Genomic DNA, 16,856 nt, shown 5'->3' with positions numbered 1-16,856 from the left:
AACGGAAGTGGGAACGCAGTAAGATAAACAGAACACTAGAAAATGTGAGTCAGAGTTTGCCTTGAGGGCACTTTCCCTGCCTGGTTAACTTAAGCTTTCATTTTGGACACAAAACGAAGTCCAGGGTGTGCTGGGTGTGAGGAATGTAAGCCTCCTCCACAAAAGATCACACCCACAGTGTCATGGTGAATTTCTAGTGCTAGAAATCTTCTTGCCTTCCTGCCCTCCATACTTCTCCACAGAGTGTATACATCACCCCGCCCCCTCCCAGACTTAAAGAAAAAAAAAAAAGAATCTATCTCAAATGTTGGAACAAATCCTCTCCAAGAACCCTAACCACATTCCAGTCCTCAGGCAGGTTTATAGTTTAAAATCACACAACCTGGGTGGCCTGGAAAACCTCAAGCTAAAAATTCAATATGGTCCCAAGTTGGTTATGCCCCAGGCAGAAGTAAATGAAAAGATTCTCTGGAGGAACACATAAAAAATTTACAAAATACTCCGGAAAATAAGACTCAATGAGCGAGAAACAACAAAAATAAATGCAGGAAGAATGCAGATATTAGAATGATCAGAATCACAATTTAAAACGATGGAAAGGATTAATATGACTAGAGAGCAAAAGACTCTAAGAAATGATTAAACAGCAGATAGGAAAGTGAACCACACAACTGGTAGGAAAAAAATATAAACTGCAATGGATCGGTTTAAAGCGGATTAGTCACAGCTAAAGGAAGAATAAAAGGATCATGCATACCGCTCAAGAGGTACTAAGAGAAAACTGACAGCTTTATATGTTTGTATTAAAAAAGTCTTGAATGGGGGCGCCTGGGTGGCTTAGTCGGTTAAGCGTCCGACTTTCGCTTAGGTCATGATCTCACGGTTCGTGGGTTCGAGCCCCGCGTCGGGCTCTGTGCTGACTGCCAGCTCAGAGCCTGGAGCCTGTTTCAGTCTGTGACTCCCTCTCTCTCTGACCCTCCCCTGCTTACGCTGTCTCTCTCTCTCTCTCTCCTAGAAATAAAAATAAAAATATTAAAAAAATAAATAAATAAAAATAAAAAAGTCTTGAATGGCCATCGCTGAAGTGCCAGTGGCCAAAATGATGTTCAATTCTCAATTCTTGGGTGACTTCTGAACAGAGCAAGAGTCACAAAAGGCGTCTTTCCACATTCGCGGGAAGCTTATGTCTTCCCCTCTTTCCACAGAGCTGGGAGAGAAGTACGACGTCCGATCTATGCCCATCCAAAAAGATGATGAAGTACAGGTTGTAGGAGGACACTACAAGGGTCAGCGAATTGGCAAAGTAGTCCAGGTATACAGGAAAAAATACGTCATCTACGTAAAGTACAGAGGGAGAAGGCGGACGGCACGCCTGCCCGTGTGGGTGTTCACCCTGGCAAGGTGGGTATCCCTAGATGAAACCCAGACAAAGACCTTGAACATAAAGCCAAGTCTTGCCAAGTAGCAAATATAAGGAAGAAACTAATGAGAGAATGAAGGAATAAAGTAATCTTAGATATGATTTTAAATAAAAATTGTTAAAAAAAAAAAACTGTTAAAATGAGAAAAAAAGTGTTAAAAAGTAATGTTAAAGATTAAACTTGTTAGAAAAAGAAAAAAAGATCTCTAAAGGGAAAAGTATTAAAGTTTATTGAGAGACATTCAATATGTTTGTGGACTGGAAAACTGAATATTATAAAAATATCTATTTCTTTCCACATTAATTCCACGTACATAGAATCAGTGCAACTGCCAAAAACAAAACAAAACAAAAAACAACCGAACAGGTTTTCAGTTTTTGTTTCAAGGAGTTGGAAAACTGAGTTTAAAATGTAAGTGAAGTCGTAAAGATCAAGAATTGCTAAGGAGAACAGGGTCAGAGGTCTTGATTTGTCAAAGATTAAGATTTATTAAAAGATATCAAAGTTAAGAAAGGAGGGATAGACTGGAGGAGACCAGTGGAAAGCAGAGAGCCCAGAGATAGACTCGTGCAGAGAGGCCACGTGATTTATGCAGAGCTGTGGAGAAAGAACGATTAATGCTGGGACAAAACAGAATGGACCCCAACCTCACCCCATTCCACCAAAGAAATTTCTGGTAGATTAAAGACCTATGTGTGAAAAAGAAATCCTGAAAGGATTTAAAAAAGAATATGGGGAATTACCTTCATTACCTCAGGGCACAAAAGGATTTCTTAAAGGAGACACAAAGTGAAAACAAGCATGAAGGAAAGATCAGTAACTTCAACTCCTTTAAAATCTCCTTGTTCAGCAAAAAATCATAACAATAAGCACATGAAAGACAAATTACAGAGCACAAGATATTTGCAAAACATATGCACAGTAATAAAAGACCCGATCCAGACCCACAAAGAACTCTCAGAAATAAGAAAAAAAAAAAAAAAAAAAAACCAATGCCAAATCAAACTAAACCAAGCAAAAACAGCTGAGAGAAACTACCAGTGGGCAAATGGGACCTACGTGGGCAAAAGACTTGACAAAATTTCCACACAAAAAAGCAAAGCATATAAAAGTTAGTATCGGTGGCTACATGAGCTGTGTGTTTTATTTTCTGCATTCTGACATCTGGAGCCTGGGTGCTGCTGGAGGGACTATCCCTCCCAAGGTCTACCAATTCCTACAGGTAGGGTAAACAACTGGTGTGCTTTTCAAACACAAACCCACCAATCCAGAGCCCAACACCCCAACCATCTCCTTGGGGTCACTATCCATATGCCCTAATCTCCTGCGCCAGGTAACAGACTAGAGCCAGTGCCTGTAACCCAGAGCCTGCTGAAATGATGCAAACTAGCCGGATCCGAAACCCTTCTGCCCTGCCCCGCCTGTCGCTTCCTGCGTAAACCACAGCAAAGGCTCCTGCCTAGCTGCTCTTTCTATAGCTGCCTTCTGATCAACCTGGTGCTTTTCCCTGTGGCCGGGAGAGGCATGATGGACCCTTTTCTCCTGGGCACTGTGAATAACAAAGTATCTTTTCAGTGGTAATCATCTCCTGATATCTGTTGCCCTTACTATACACCAAATTTCCTTTTGATACTCTATAATGCAAAATAACATCTTCATCAGTAACCAGAGAAATGCAAATTAAAATCACAAGATACCTTATACACTGACAGTACTGGCAAAGATGACAATATTTGTTACTGATAAAATTAAGTGTGGATGAATATATCCAACCAAAAGACCAACATATTGCTGGCAGGGTGTATATCATTAAAACTATTTTCTTTCTTTAAAAAAAATTTTTTTTTAACGTTTTATTTATTTTTGAGACAGAGAGAGACAGAGCATGAACAGGGATGGGGCAGAGAGAGAGGGGGACACAGAATCCAAAACAGGCTCCAGGCTCTGAGCTGTCAGCACAGAGCCCGACGCGAGGCTCGAACCCATGTACTGTGAGATCATGCCCTGAGGCAAAGTCAGACACTCAACTGACTGAGCCACCCAGGTGCCCCACATTAGAACTATTTTCAAAACCAGTTTGGCTTTACCTAGTCAAGTTGAAAACAGGCCTACTCCTAGGAAAACATGCTACTCCTGAAGAAACTCCTGTGTATTTGCAGTATTGCAGTACCACACATGTTCAAAATATTCATAGCAGCACTGTTTTTAATGGCAAAAAATAGAGAACACCTCACATATTCACCAATAACAAAGTAAATACTCTGGAATATTATACAAACGTAAAATAAATGATTTTAATTGCTGTAACAATGTGGGTAAATTGCAGGAGTATAATACTGAGTAGAAAATAATCATGGCAGGGCACCTGGGTGGCTCAATCAGTTGGTTAAACATCCGACTTTGGCTCAGGTCATGATGTCATAGTTTGTGAGTTTGAGCCCTGCGGCGGGCTCTGTGCTGATAGCTCAGAGCCTGGAGCCTGCTTCAGATTCTGTGTCTCCCTTTTTCTCTGTCCCTCCCCGACTTGTGCTCTTTGCCTCTCAAAAAAAAAAAAAAAAAAATCATGGCAACTGTTTACAGTATGATTCGATTTACAGAAAGTTCAGGAAAATAGAAAACAAGGGGCACCTAGGTGGCTCAGTTTGTTGAAAGTCTGACTCTTCATTTAGGCTTAGGTCTTGATCTCACCGTTTGAGGGTTTGTTTGAGACCCACTGATAGCTCATAGTGCAGAGCCTGCTTGGGATTCTCTCTCTCTTTCTCTGGCCCTCTCCCATGCTCTTTCTCTCTTTCTCAAAAATAAGCATTAAAGGGGCGCCTGAGTGGCTCAGTTGGTTAAGCATCCCATTCTGGCTCAGGTCACGATGTTGCAATTCATGGGTTTGAGCCCTGCATCAGGCTCTCTGCTGTCAGCTCAAAGCCTGGGGCCTGCTTTGGATTCTGTGTCTCCCTCTCTCTCTCTGCCCTCGCACTCACACTCTGTCTCTCTCTAAAACAAACAGTAAAAAATTTTTTAGGGGCGCCTGGGTGGCTTAGTCGGTTAAGCGTCCGACTTTCGCTTAGGTCATGATCTTGTAGTTCGTGGGTTCAAGCCCCGCGTCGGGCTCTGTGCTGACTGCCAGCTCAGAGCCTGGAGCCTGCTTCAGATTCTGTGTCTCCCTCTCTCTCTGACCCTCCCCTGCTCATGCTGTCTCTGTCTCTCTTTCCTAGAAATAAATAAAACATTAAAAAAAATTTTTTTAATTAAAAAAATAAACATTAAATAAAATAGAAAATGAAACAATAAACCATCTAAAAACAAACAGAGTGGTTGCCCCTGAGGGAGTAAGGAAGGCAATGAGAACAGAGAAGAGCAAAGGTAATGATGTCACTTTTCTTAAACTTGGTGGGGGTTTGTGGTGTTCACTGTACTATTATTCTTCATACTTTACATATATTTGATAAATGTTCTTTTGTACCCACTGAATTCTTAATATAAACAATTCTTAAAAAATGGATATTAAGATTAGTTTTACAACGGTATAGGTACAAGGGCATACCGTCCTCACTGGTGTGGGGCTCCGTACCAGCGTCCTGATCCACTTCCTCCAATGTACCGTGCTCACTGTATGGGCTGTCACTGCCAGGTGGAAACAGAAATTCAGATAAAGCCGAAGGAAGGATTTCAAAACTGAACAACTCCCACTATAGGTAAAGACATAAGACTGGAGTGGCAGAAGAGTCACTGGATAGGCTTTCGATGAGATGCTGGAGCCTCAAGGATTATCTGGTCTTATGGGAGTGTAGGTCCTTCATCATTGATAGGTAATTCGTATCCACAGAAATTAGAATTGGTTGAATTCTGGTGGAATACGACTATTGTCCTATGGATACACGAGTTTTTGTAAATTCATTTCACTATTCCTTACTGCATATAAATTGATGGCTCCTTGATTTCTGCTTTAAATTGACTATAGTATCTTTCCCATCTTTTCTTGACATGTGTTCATTTTAGATTTGTGAGACTCACAATCTTATTCTTTTTTAAAACTTACCCTTTAACACTACCAGACTCCTCAAATGTATGCTGGCAAATGGAACGCATCTACCGCAAGTTGCTGTAAAAGCCCATTTATATAGGTGGTGTTGGCGAGAAGATTAACTGCTTTCTCATAGACTTTCTGTTTGAAATGAGCAGTTGCCCATGGAAACACTATGAATGGGCAAAGAACATAATCAAGCACATATTACTGGCTGCAAGACTCCTTATTACGGGGCTTTTCCTTGTTTGTAAAAGAGTGGTGACCACAAAAGTTGTAGGATGCAACACATCAGATGCCAGATACTGACTGGCCTTCCACATATCACTCTTTGATAAAAGGAATTAGAAAGCAAAACCTACTTATATGGCCCTGAATATTTGGAAATACTATGACACTAGGTTTGCAATAAGTATGACTGTGAAGATAAAATTATGCATCTCACCAGGGCTGAGTTTGATACATTTATCTTCCTAGAGCCAAGATCAGTCAGTACCCTGGACACAGTAAGTGCTCAAGTAAACATTATAAAATTCAATTTCATATGTAAAATTACTAGATACACCACAGAACTGGAATCTATCAAAAAAAAAAAAAAAAAGGAACTGGACTCTATCATGCTTTGTCATTAATTTAGAAAGGAGTGCTTCTGGAAATAGTTTTCTTAAGGCATAATCCAATCACGCTGTGGTTTAACCCCATTATGATGGTTTAAGTATACTTTCAGGTATTTAAGATCTTTCAGCTACTTGTACTACCTTCTACTTAATCCCTCATGAGCTACTGGGATACTGTCCTGAGGAGGGTCCAGAATGGGTTTAGGTAGGTCTCCTTTCTGAATCTGGGCTGCACAGAACAGTTTCTGAGGTGGGCTGGGAGGCAGCTGTTGAGTGGGAAGGGTCACGTGGGCTTTGGAATCAGACAGACCTGGGCTGCCTCCAGTTACAGTTAGGCATTGGAGAGGCTCCTTGGCCTCACTTTACTTGGTAAAGTGGTTAGTGTATAAAGTGATCACATGCCAAGTGATCACACCAAGTAACTGGCACACAGTAGGTGCTCAAGGAACCAAAGGTACTTTCATTGTTTATGACTTCTGAGAAGTTGGAATTCATATATCAATTAGTGAACATGAACATTTTAGGGTTCCCTACCTTTGGGATTATTCAACTACACCTTCCCCATTTTTATACTTCATTGGGAGGCGACTATACTTTCATTCAATTTTTTTTGTCCCAATGACATATTAATAATAAGTTAGTTAAATAAATTAAATTTGCTTAAAATGACCATTACTAGTATAATTGGTTAGGATAACATTTTTTATTAAGAATGGAAATAATTAAGAATGAAAACATATTTGGTTGAGAGGGCTCCTTTAAAATGATAAACTTGAAATAGTTGGCGCCAAAACTATTTCAGAATGAAAACAAAATCTGTCAGTTCAATCAGTTATCTTTGCTTGATATAAAAGTGAAATTAATACAGCTCTATATGATACATATCAAAACCATTATTCTCTACAGAAGTTACAATGGGGTGGATATATCTTAAAGGATGTGATCCTTGGGGGAAAAGGGAGGGGATGAAAAGGAGTTTCCCTAGGAGAGGCCATGTTCTCATGGGTCTTAGTATTCTAATCTCAAGTGTTCCTACTTCTTCTTTTTTAAAAATTGGAATCTTTGGCAACTTAGAGTCAATTATTTTTCTTAATTAAATTGATATCTATACTTCCATAATTTTTCCAGGGGAGGGGAAAGACTAAAATGCTTGAACTTACCAGTAGTCATCCCCAGCCATACATTTCTCATAAACAGGGCCATCCAGCTCTTTAGCATCTGGGAAAATAGTTTCATGGTGGATGATGATGGTTTTGACAATTTCATTAACGTGTGCCTGACAAGACACTTGATCCTGTATGTCTGGGACGGGCATCAATGTCGGGCCAAAACAAATGGCCAGGTTATAAGGGTCCATCATGTTCTCATCGCTGTACTGTGAAAGGCTATGGAAGAAAGAAAAGTTAGAAAAGAACAAGAGAGGGGCGCCAGGGTGGCTCAGTCGGTTAAGCATCTGACTTCGACTCAGGTCATGATCTCACGGTTCATGGGTTTGAGCCCCGTGTCAGGCTCTGTGCTGACAGCTAGCTCAGATCCTGGAGCCTGTTTCAGATTCTATTTCCCTCTCTCTCTGACCCTCCCCTGCTCACGCTGTGTCTATCTCTCTCTCAGAAATAAATAAAACATTTAAAAAATTAAGAAAAAAGAACGAGAAAAAAGAAAACTGATTTTTAAAAAATGCATATTTAGTATTGAGAGAAAGAGAGAGAGCACATGCGCGTGCAAGAGAACGCATGAATGGGGGAGGGGCAAAGAGACAGACACAGAATCCCAACCCGAAATGTAAGTGCAGAGCCCGACATGGGGGCTTGAACTCATGAACCGCAAGACCATGACCTGAGTGAAAGTCGGATGCTTATCTGATTGAGCCACCCAGGTGCCCTGAAAACTGATGTTTAATAAAATACTTTCTATTTTGAAAACAGGGATCCAAAGCATTTTATCTGGTTTTTATTATTAGAATAAATGATGTCCCACACTACTTTAAGCTGGCTCAACAAATTCCAAAGGAAGTAAAGAAACTTAAAAACTTTCAACTAGAAAGAAACCTTAAGGGGAATATAAATCCTATGTGCTTAATTAAGTGGCATTTTTCAAAGCCACAAGAGTTTAAGATAATTTCTATTACAATGGAGACCAGGATCAAGCAAATGAGTTTCATTTGTAAACACTATGGTCAGGCTCTAAATGCTACTCAAATAAATCTGGGAAGGTCAGTAGAGAGATCCATAAAGCTTGATGGATGTCTTCAAAACTGTCCTCCCACTAATCCGAAACATCTCAGATTTCAGTTTTCTCCTATAAATCTTGAGGAAAGCCTTGAGGAAAACAAAGCACCTTTTCTTTGAAACTGCTGAAAGAAAGCAAACAACTCCAGGCTTTATAATGTGCTTTTGGGTAAGACTACCAACACAACTCCATCAATGTTAGAAAAGACATTGTAAGTGCAAGAGAAGGGAAAAAGAATCCTCAGTTCTCTCTCTTTTAAAGCTGGCAAATTACAAACTTTGGGGAGATTTCTCGTTGCTTCATATTAATTTCTAAATTCAACCCTATGGGCATCTGTGAGGTATTTCCCACAGGCACCTCAAAATAAACCAGCTTTTTTCTTTCTTTTTTTTTTTTTTTTTTTTTGCTCTGCCCCTAACATATACAAAAGGTGCTGTTCTAGGGAGAAGCCAGAGGTATTATCTTTCTGTGAAGAAAATGTCAATCTTGAAAGGAAATGTAAAATCCAGGTGAACAGATGACAAATGGAAGAAGAAAAAAAGAGACTCAGACACATTTGTGGGACGGTGACAGACACAAAGAAACTAAAATACCACATGACCTGATACTCTACCCTTTTTTGGAAATGATAGCCTAGAAAGTCGAAAATACAAAAGCATCATCTCCTCAGCTAACATATGTCTTTCCCTTCTGTCATTTCTCAAGCCTATAGTCTTTTAGAAAAGTTCACAATAAAGGGAACGATCATGTTACAGATCATCTGGAAAATAGATGCACGGAGGAGAAGTGAGATTCAGAATAAGAATGGTCTAATTTTCAAAAGACACATGTAAGCTCAACGGGGAGAGTCACAATTAATCTTTCTGGGTCTTTCATTTAGTGCTGGCTTGAAGAGCAAAATCTTGACATAAAAGTGTTATATCCAGGTTTCAATTTTACAATTAAGAGAGAATAGGTTAATTTGACAGTAAACTATTTGTAAAAAAAAAAAAAAAAAAAAACATTTTTAAAATATTAATAAAAAAAAAAAAAAAAGAGAGAATAGGTTATTTTTCTTCTCAGAATTCCTGCCCCAAGCATTCCTCCTCTAGAGGCTGGGGCTTGTCTCTGCATGAAGGCAGGTGCAGCAAGCCAGGGGGCACCTTTGGGCAGACGTGCTGAAAGCAATGCCAGTCGGCTATTTGCTTTCTGTTGAGATACATAGTGAGTTTGATTCAGGTTTTGAGAACTTTTTTTTTTTTTACCTTTTTTAAAAGTTTACTTATTTTTGAGAGAGAGAGACAGGGAGAGCAAAGGGGAGGGAGGGGCAGAGAAAGAGGGAGAGAGAGAGAGAATCACAAGGAGGCTCTGCACTGTCATCACGGAGCCTGATACAGGGGCTCTAAGTCAGGAACCATGAGATCATGACCTGAGCTGAAAACAAGAGTTAGAGGCTTAGGGGCGCCTGGGTGGCTTAGTCGGTTAAGCGTCCGACTTTCGCTTGGGTCATGATCTCGCCGTTCGTGGGTTCGAGCCCCGCGTCGGGCTCTGTGCTGACTGCCAGCTCAGAGCCTGGAGCCTGTTTCAGTCTGTGACTCCCTCTCTCTCTGACCCTCCCCTGCTCACGCTGTCTCTCTCTCTCTCCTAGAAATAAATAAAACATTAAAAAAAAAAAAAATTAAAAAAAAAAAAAAAAAAAAAAGAGTTAGAGGCTTAACCGACTGAGCCATCCAGGCGCCCCTGACAACTTTCTTGATTCATGCTCTGCTTTCCTAGTCTACTGTAGTTTATTGGTTCACGGTGGGTTTTACTCAGATGTGTGAGAAAAATTCAGTGGGGACAGCACACAGAGGGCCAGCAGCAATGCAAAAGGCAGTTCATACTAGGGGAGGGGAGGCAACGTGCAATTAAAGGTGAAGACAGCAAGACTCCAGATTTTTTTTTTAATTTGAGGATTTAATACTAATGAGGGCGTAAGATTTAAACACAGACACAGACACACACAGACACACAGACACAGACACACACACACCAAAAAAAACACACCCAAGGTCACTGGGGATGGATCCTGAACACCTTTGCTTCAACAATTCCATTTTCAGCTAGGCAGGTCAAATTCCTGAATTCATAGGAATCCAGGTTCCTGTCCATGTTTCCCTATTTCCAGCTTCATTATAGCAACAGGGGTGTGTATTGGAGCCAAGTGCTTGGACTGGGATTTGCCGCCAATTCTCCTGCTCACCCTGAAGCCCACTGTCCAAAGGGCTCTGGTTCATGGGCAATCTCGAATTTTTGTTTTAGGCTCTTCCAGAATTTGGAAATGACAGCAGCTTGGTGAGATGTGATCTCACCTTGCTTTTTGGTTTAAGCAGTCAAGAAGGCCTCTAGTTGGTTGAAATCCTTGCCTGCAGATCCAACAGACCTAAGAATCCCACTCATCTTCACCAGAAAGGGGAGGAACTTTCCAGGGTAGCTAGCCTTTTTAAAGGTAAAATTTATGGCCATCTATTTAACCTACACGTAGTGTATATCCATCTCGCTAGACACTGCTTATTTCCAGTGATGACTTCTGTACAAATGGGTTCCTACTGATTGTCATTTGTGCATATTTTATTTCCTTGCAAGCATTTCCCCGTGATACTTGGTTTTCGGGGTCAACCTGACTGTGTATGATTTCAGAAATAGTTAGCAGGGTGATAGTAAGTTCTCATAGCTTCTGAGAACTTTAAATGTCTAATGAAATAGAGAAGAGAACATATCCTAATTTTAGGGAGAATTTGTGCCACATGGGGAAGGCGGCATTTCCCTGAGCTTATTCCCCTTAGATTCTTTTATTTCTAATTACTTAACTGGGTCATTGAATAACAAGGGGACTCTCACATACGACTTGAGGAAGATATTCTTGTAATGGGACCCATTTTTGTTATTAGGAAGTAACGCAAATGAAAATCCAGTTGCCCAAGTTACAACAATGAAGTTTCTTTGAAAATAAGGCAGTGATTATTTTAAGGGTTCTGTTACATTGTTTTAGAGACTTAGAAATATCTTCCTCTTGACAAGGTCTCATTATATTGAATTTACAGAAATTCTTTCTTGGATCTGTATATGATTTGCATCTATAGTTGACCTCCTTCCTTGACTACAACATCAAAAATCACAGAAATTTTCTGCAGTGAGCAGGTGGTTTGCATCATTTTGACAAAAACATTCATGACATTAACTTTGGATGGAAGATGGAAAAACATATTTCACTGAACAAGTAATTCTTTTTAGTAATATTTGTATATTTTGGATGTAAGGCCATAGTTTCTGCATCTTTCATCTGTCATGAAATGACCTTGATCTGCTGGGGAAAAACAGAACTTTGGTATATATTCAATCATCTTCTCTTTGACTCTGTTGATAAATGGCACCCAATATACATTTCATAGAATCTAAGAACAAAAAGAGAACTCAGAGCAGTACAAATGGAATGGAAGATAGACATTCTGGCAGAGTATTAGGGTACTTACTGATTGAGGAAGGCAAAGAGGTACCTCATCACTATAAGGACGGACCTAGGCAAGGTCAGGAGGAGTTTGCGGATGTGAAGCGCCCTCTCATAGAGATTATCTATTCCTACAGACAGAAGAGAACATGGTTAGGATCATTTCACCTGCTACATTTAAAGCAGAGCACTGACTACTAAATTTCATATCTGACCATAAGCAATCCCTTGGCCCTGGGTGAGATGTAACTCTGACCAAGGCAATGAATACATGATCAGCTTGGGTAAAACACCATTTCTGAGTGTCTCCTTTGACCTATCACTGTTGTCTCTGAATTCTATGTCTTGAGCAACTTAGCGTCTTCTAGGTTTGAAAATAATTTTTCACTTGCTGCTATTTCTACATTTAAAAAATTTTTTTAATGTTTTATTTATTTCTGAGAGAAAGAGAGAGAGACAGCGTGAGCAGGGGAGGGTCAGAGAGAGAGGGAGACACAAAATCTGAAACAGGCTCCAGGCTCTGAGCTTGCTGTCAGCACAGAGTCCGATGTGGGACTCTAACTCATGAACCGCGAGATCATGACCCGGGCTGAAGTCCGAGGCTTAGCCGACTGAGCCACCCAGGTGCCCCAAGTCTTAAAATAAAATCTTAAAAATAAATAAATAAATAGGGGGATAAAAGGTAATACATTAGTGATGTCGTTCCTGCTCTCACAGAACTTACACCTGGTGTTTACAGTTATTTATTTCCTTATCCTGCTTTCCCTGAGTGAGCTCCTTGAAGACAGGAGTACCTGGGACTTCCCAGTATTATTATATACCTCTTTACTAGGAATACAAATTGCCCAAAGCTTCTTAATACTAAAGTGCTTGCAAACAGCAGCAAAAAAATACTAATAATCCAGTATTTGCGTAATGGTCTGTAGTTCACCATCCATTTTCACATTTGTTATCCAGTTTAATGCAGACGACAAGACCTGGAGTAGGCAGGCCATGCAATGTCATCCCCACTTAACAGATTAGGAAAATGAGAAGTGGGTAAGCGGCTTACCCTGGTTACTTGGCTGGAGGGGTGAAGTTGGGACTAAAACGTATTTTCTGTGTAAGTCTGGTTGTCCTTCTTGGATTTCAAAGTACTTTATAAAGTACAATATATTTTTTTAAGATTTTGTTTTTAAGTCATCTCTACACCTAATGTGGGGCTCAAACCCACAACCCTGAGATCATGAGCCATACGCACCATCAACCGAACCAGCCAGGCGACTCTTTATAAAGTACAACTTTATAATGACTTTATCCAACCATTTTCAGGCTGGAAGAAGACACAGGCATTATTTCCAAGAGGTTTAATTTTAATTCAAGATCCTCTGGTTTTGATCTCTCAGTTCTAGGGTAGTTCCCCTACCCCTTAAAGGAAGTTTCATACCTTTATTTAAAAAAACTAGGGAAACAAGTATTTGTTTGTTTGCTCATTTAGTGGTTTTCTTTTAATTTGTTAATTTTTAAAAAAGTTTTTATTTATATTCCAGTTAGTTAACATACAGTGTAATACTCATTTCAGGTGTATAATGCAGGGACTCAACACTTTCAGAGAACAGGTATTTATATACCAATCTCATAGCAGCATTATTCACAATAGCCAAGAGGTAGAAATAACCCAAATGTTCACTGATGGATTACTGGATAAACAAATGTGGTACATATACGCCACGAGCCATTATTCAGCCTTAAAAACGAAATGAAATTCTGATACAACACGGATGAACCTTGAAGACAACTTAAGTGAAATAAGCCAGACACAAAAAGACAAACAGTGTATGATTCGACTTATATAAGGAATCTGGAAAAGTCAGATTCATAGAGACAAAGTGGAAGAGTGATCATCAGGGGCCTAGGGGGAGGGGGGTGCAGGTGGTTACTGCTTTCTGGGTATAGAGCTTCAGTTTGGGGGGATGAAAACGTTCTGGAGATGGATGGTGGTGACAGCTGCGGAACAACGCACATGAATTTAATACCACTGAACTGTACGCTTCAAACGGAGAAGGTGGTAAATTTCATGTTATGGATATTTTACCACAATTAACAAAATATATTGGGGAAGGGCACCATGGGATGCAAATAAAAGATTTCAGAAGAGAAAAGCAACAGGGATGTAAAAAAGTGACACCCAGAAGACCAGATAAAATTATGGCAGGCAGACATACATTCTCTGCAACTACAGGAAACATAAATCAAAGCAAAACCAGAATTGTTGGCATTCCTGACGTGGCAGCAGATCTATCTGTCCAAAAGCCTCGGAGCATGATGGCTGTGAGCAGGACTCAGATATTACCTGGCTGGTTGCTCAACAGGCCTGCAGCAGACATCCTACAGGAGTCTCGCTCTGGGCCAAGTGACTCATTTGCTCTCGAGTCCGGTTAGCAGGTCAAAATTTATGGCTGCTTTGGACACTCTGATTAATGTGCATTCCCATCTGGCTCTGAGTACAGCAACTCATGATCTCACAATTTTATGCTGCGTGAAAAGATGGATTTTTTCTTCCCCTCAGAAGAGTGGTCAGAAAGGAAAATCGGTATTTTGTTTGGATCTTGTTTAAGCTGGCCCGTGTTCCCAAAATTCAGGATCTCATGTAATTAGGTAAAATGGCATTCATCCAATCTTGGTCACATGCTCAAAGCTCCCTAGGCTTATTTATGTTCCTTTCCTGGCACTACAAGTTTCCCATGTCAGCATCCTAACTTCACAGCATGGGGGTTTGACAGCTCTGTGTAAATGAGTGTGAAAAATTCACCAAAAAACACAAGTTACTTGACAAAATGGCAAAAAGCTCAAATGGCCACTACTCTGAATATACCAGTTCTTTGGCGGCACTATATGTGAAAGTATGTGTTTGTCAGAAAACAAATAATAAATCACAAGGTGCAAATTTATCTTTAAGTACGAGAAGAGGGGAGGAAATTAATGGCTCTTATTTAAAAGCAGGTACACCAATATTTCTGAGCTCCACAGCTCAACAGGCAGTATTCAAGGTGAAACTGCCAGTCTCAGGCCATTTTTAGGTAAAACTGTCAAGATATCAATCGTGTGTATGTAATAGTGTATGTGTGTGAATGAAAGGGAAAGGGAAAAACAGAGATGTTCCAGTACATTTAGATGAATTTTAGTCTAGCCTTGAGATGAGAGTTACCAGCTGCTCTTCTAGGTAAGAAATGAAATGCTTGCAAATCTAATTAATTGTTAATAGATTGAGTTCTGTGGATTAAACCATAACGTTCTTTCCTAAATAGCAACAACTGTAGAAATAAATACATAAATAATGTTTCTCCTCCTGCTGAATTATTGAGGTTAGTAAAAAAAACAGTCCTAGCTTAGGAAGCTTTACTTATTCAGTTCAGATACTAATCCTGTTACATATTTTTAAGGGAAAAAGGAATCCCTAATATAAGGCATCAAATAGAAATTTAGAATTCAGACAGAAATCATCTTGTATGCAATAAAGCTGAAAGAATTTGTAGCAACGAAAACATACAATGGAGAACGAGGAAGACAATTCAAGAGCTTTTCCCCCAAGAAACAATTAGAAATGGGCAAATAGATTTACATACTAAAAGGCTCATCATAATATTTTGTTTAATTGCAAAATCACTAGAAACAACCTAAATTTCTAAAACTAGGGGATGCGTTAAATAAAAGCCATTAAATGTCCACTAAAATCTTATTTTGAAAAATACATACTGATAAGGAAAACGCTAATAACATCATTCAATTTAAAATATGTCTTTTAAAGAGCAAATGAGATAGTACCTTCTAAGATTAGATATATTGAACTATAATTCATATATCATACAATTCACATATGTAAGGTATACAGTTCAATGGTTTTTAGTATATGCACAGTTGATCAATCATGATCTCAATCACTTTTAGAACATTTTTATCATCTTAAAAAGAAATCTGACATCCATTAGCAGTTGCTTAGTATGATTCCTCTTTTATTAGAAGTATGTGGTTGTAGTATATCCACACAATGGACAATTATTTGGTGATAAAGTGCTGATATGTGCTACAACATGGTTGAACCTTGAAAACATTATGCTAGGTAAACAAAGCCAGTCACCAAAGACCGCAGGTTATATAATTCCATTTATATATGAAATGGCGAGAATAGGTAAGTTTATAGCATGTCGACTGTGGTTGTCTAGTCTTAGGGGTGGAATGAGTAAATGGGGTATGTTTGCTAATTGTTGTTTCTTTTTGGAGTCATAAATATGTTTTAAAACTGATTGTGGTGTGGTGATTGTGTAATTCTGTGAATATATTAAAAACCACTGAGTTGTACACCTTAATGAAGGAATCGTATGGTATGAGAATTATATCTCAATAGGCTGCTTTTATACATAGGTATAAAAAACTTAAAAAAAAGTATATACGTGTACGTACAGAAAAAAATCTGGGAACATACCAAAAGGGTTTACATTATCTATATGTAGAGGAATTACAGCTGGTTATTTTCCTAGATTATTTTCTAAATTTTCTACAGTGATCAACATATTAATTGGATAATACAGTTATTTAAAAATGTACTAGCTGGCTATTTATTAATTTTAAGAAATTGCTGTTATTTTTAAAAATGATAATGCTATTATGGCTATGTTGTATTAAAAAAAGAGGTGGGATAATTTTGTTCAAAAAATGAAAACTGTTAGATGATTATTTATACTGGAGTTCATTATAATTTTCTGTATCTTTTATAGGTTTATTGGTGAAATTGGTATAATAAAAGAGTCAAGGTGTGTTTGGATGGCTTGGTTGGGTAAGTGTCTGACTTTGGCTCAGGTCATGATCTCATGGATTGTGAGTTCAAGCCCCACGCTGGGCTCTGTGCTGACAGCTCAGAGCCTGATTCACACTTGATCTTAGCCAAAAGGCCGAGAAGTGGTTCAGAGCCTGCTTCAGACCCTCCGTCTCCCTCTCTCTCTCTGCCCCTCCTCTGCCTCTAACACACACTCTCTCTCTCAAAAATAACAAATGTTTAAAAAAAAGAGTCAGAAAGAAGGTTAACTACGAACAGAATGGATAATTTGGTTCCACTTTGGCTTAAAAAA

General features: G+C 39.2%; 1 protein-coding gene and 1 pseudogene across 1 annotated transcript in view; one reads left to right on the top strand and one right to left on the bottom strand.

Annotated features, from left to right (window-relative positions):
* SRGAP1 (SLIT-ROBO Rho GTPase activating protein 1) overlaps positions 1-16,856 on the bottom strand; it is a 286,653-nt gene that overhangs the window by 16,926 nt on the left and 252,871 nt on the right. Inside the window, exons 16-18 of the mRNA XM_039234288.1 lie at positions 11,777-11,882; positions 7,217-7,441; positions 4,960-5,039 (exon numbers count right to left, since the gene is read on the bottom strand). Of these exons, the coding sequence (XP_039090219.1) occupies positions 4,960-5,039; positions 7,217-7,441; positions 11,777-11,882 (411 nt within the window). The remainder of the gene's footprint in view (positions 1-4,959; positions 5,040-7,216; positions 7,442-11,776; positions 11,883-16,856) is intronic.
* Positions 1,122-1,505, top strand: LOC120233160 (annotated as a pseudogene).

Source organism: Hyaena hyaena, unplaced genomic scaffold (assembly GCF_003009895.1).
Source record: "Hyaena hyaena isolate Hyena2069 unplaced genomic scaffold, ASM300989v1 scaffold_87, whole genome shotgun sequence".
Taxonomy (NCBI): Eukaryota; Metazoa; Chordata; class Mammalia; order Carnivora; family Hyaenidae; genus Hyaena; species Hyaena hyaena.
This window is presented reverse-complemented; position numbering and strand designations above follow the sequence as displayed.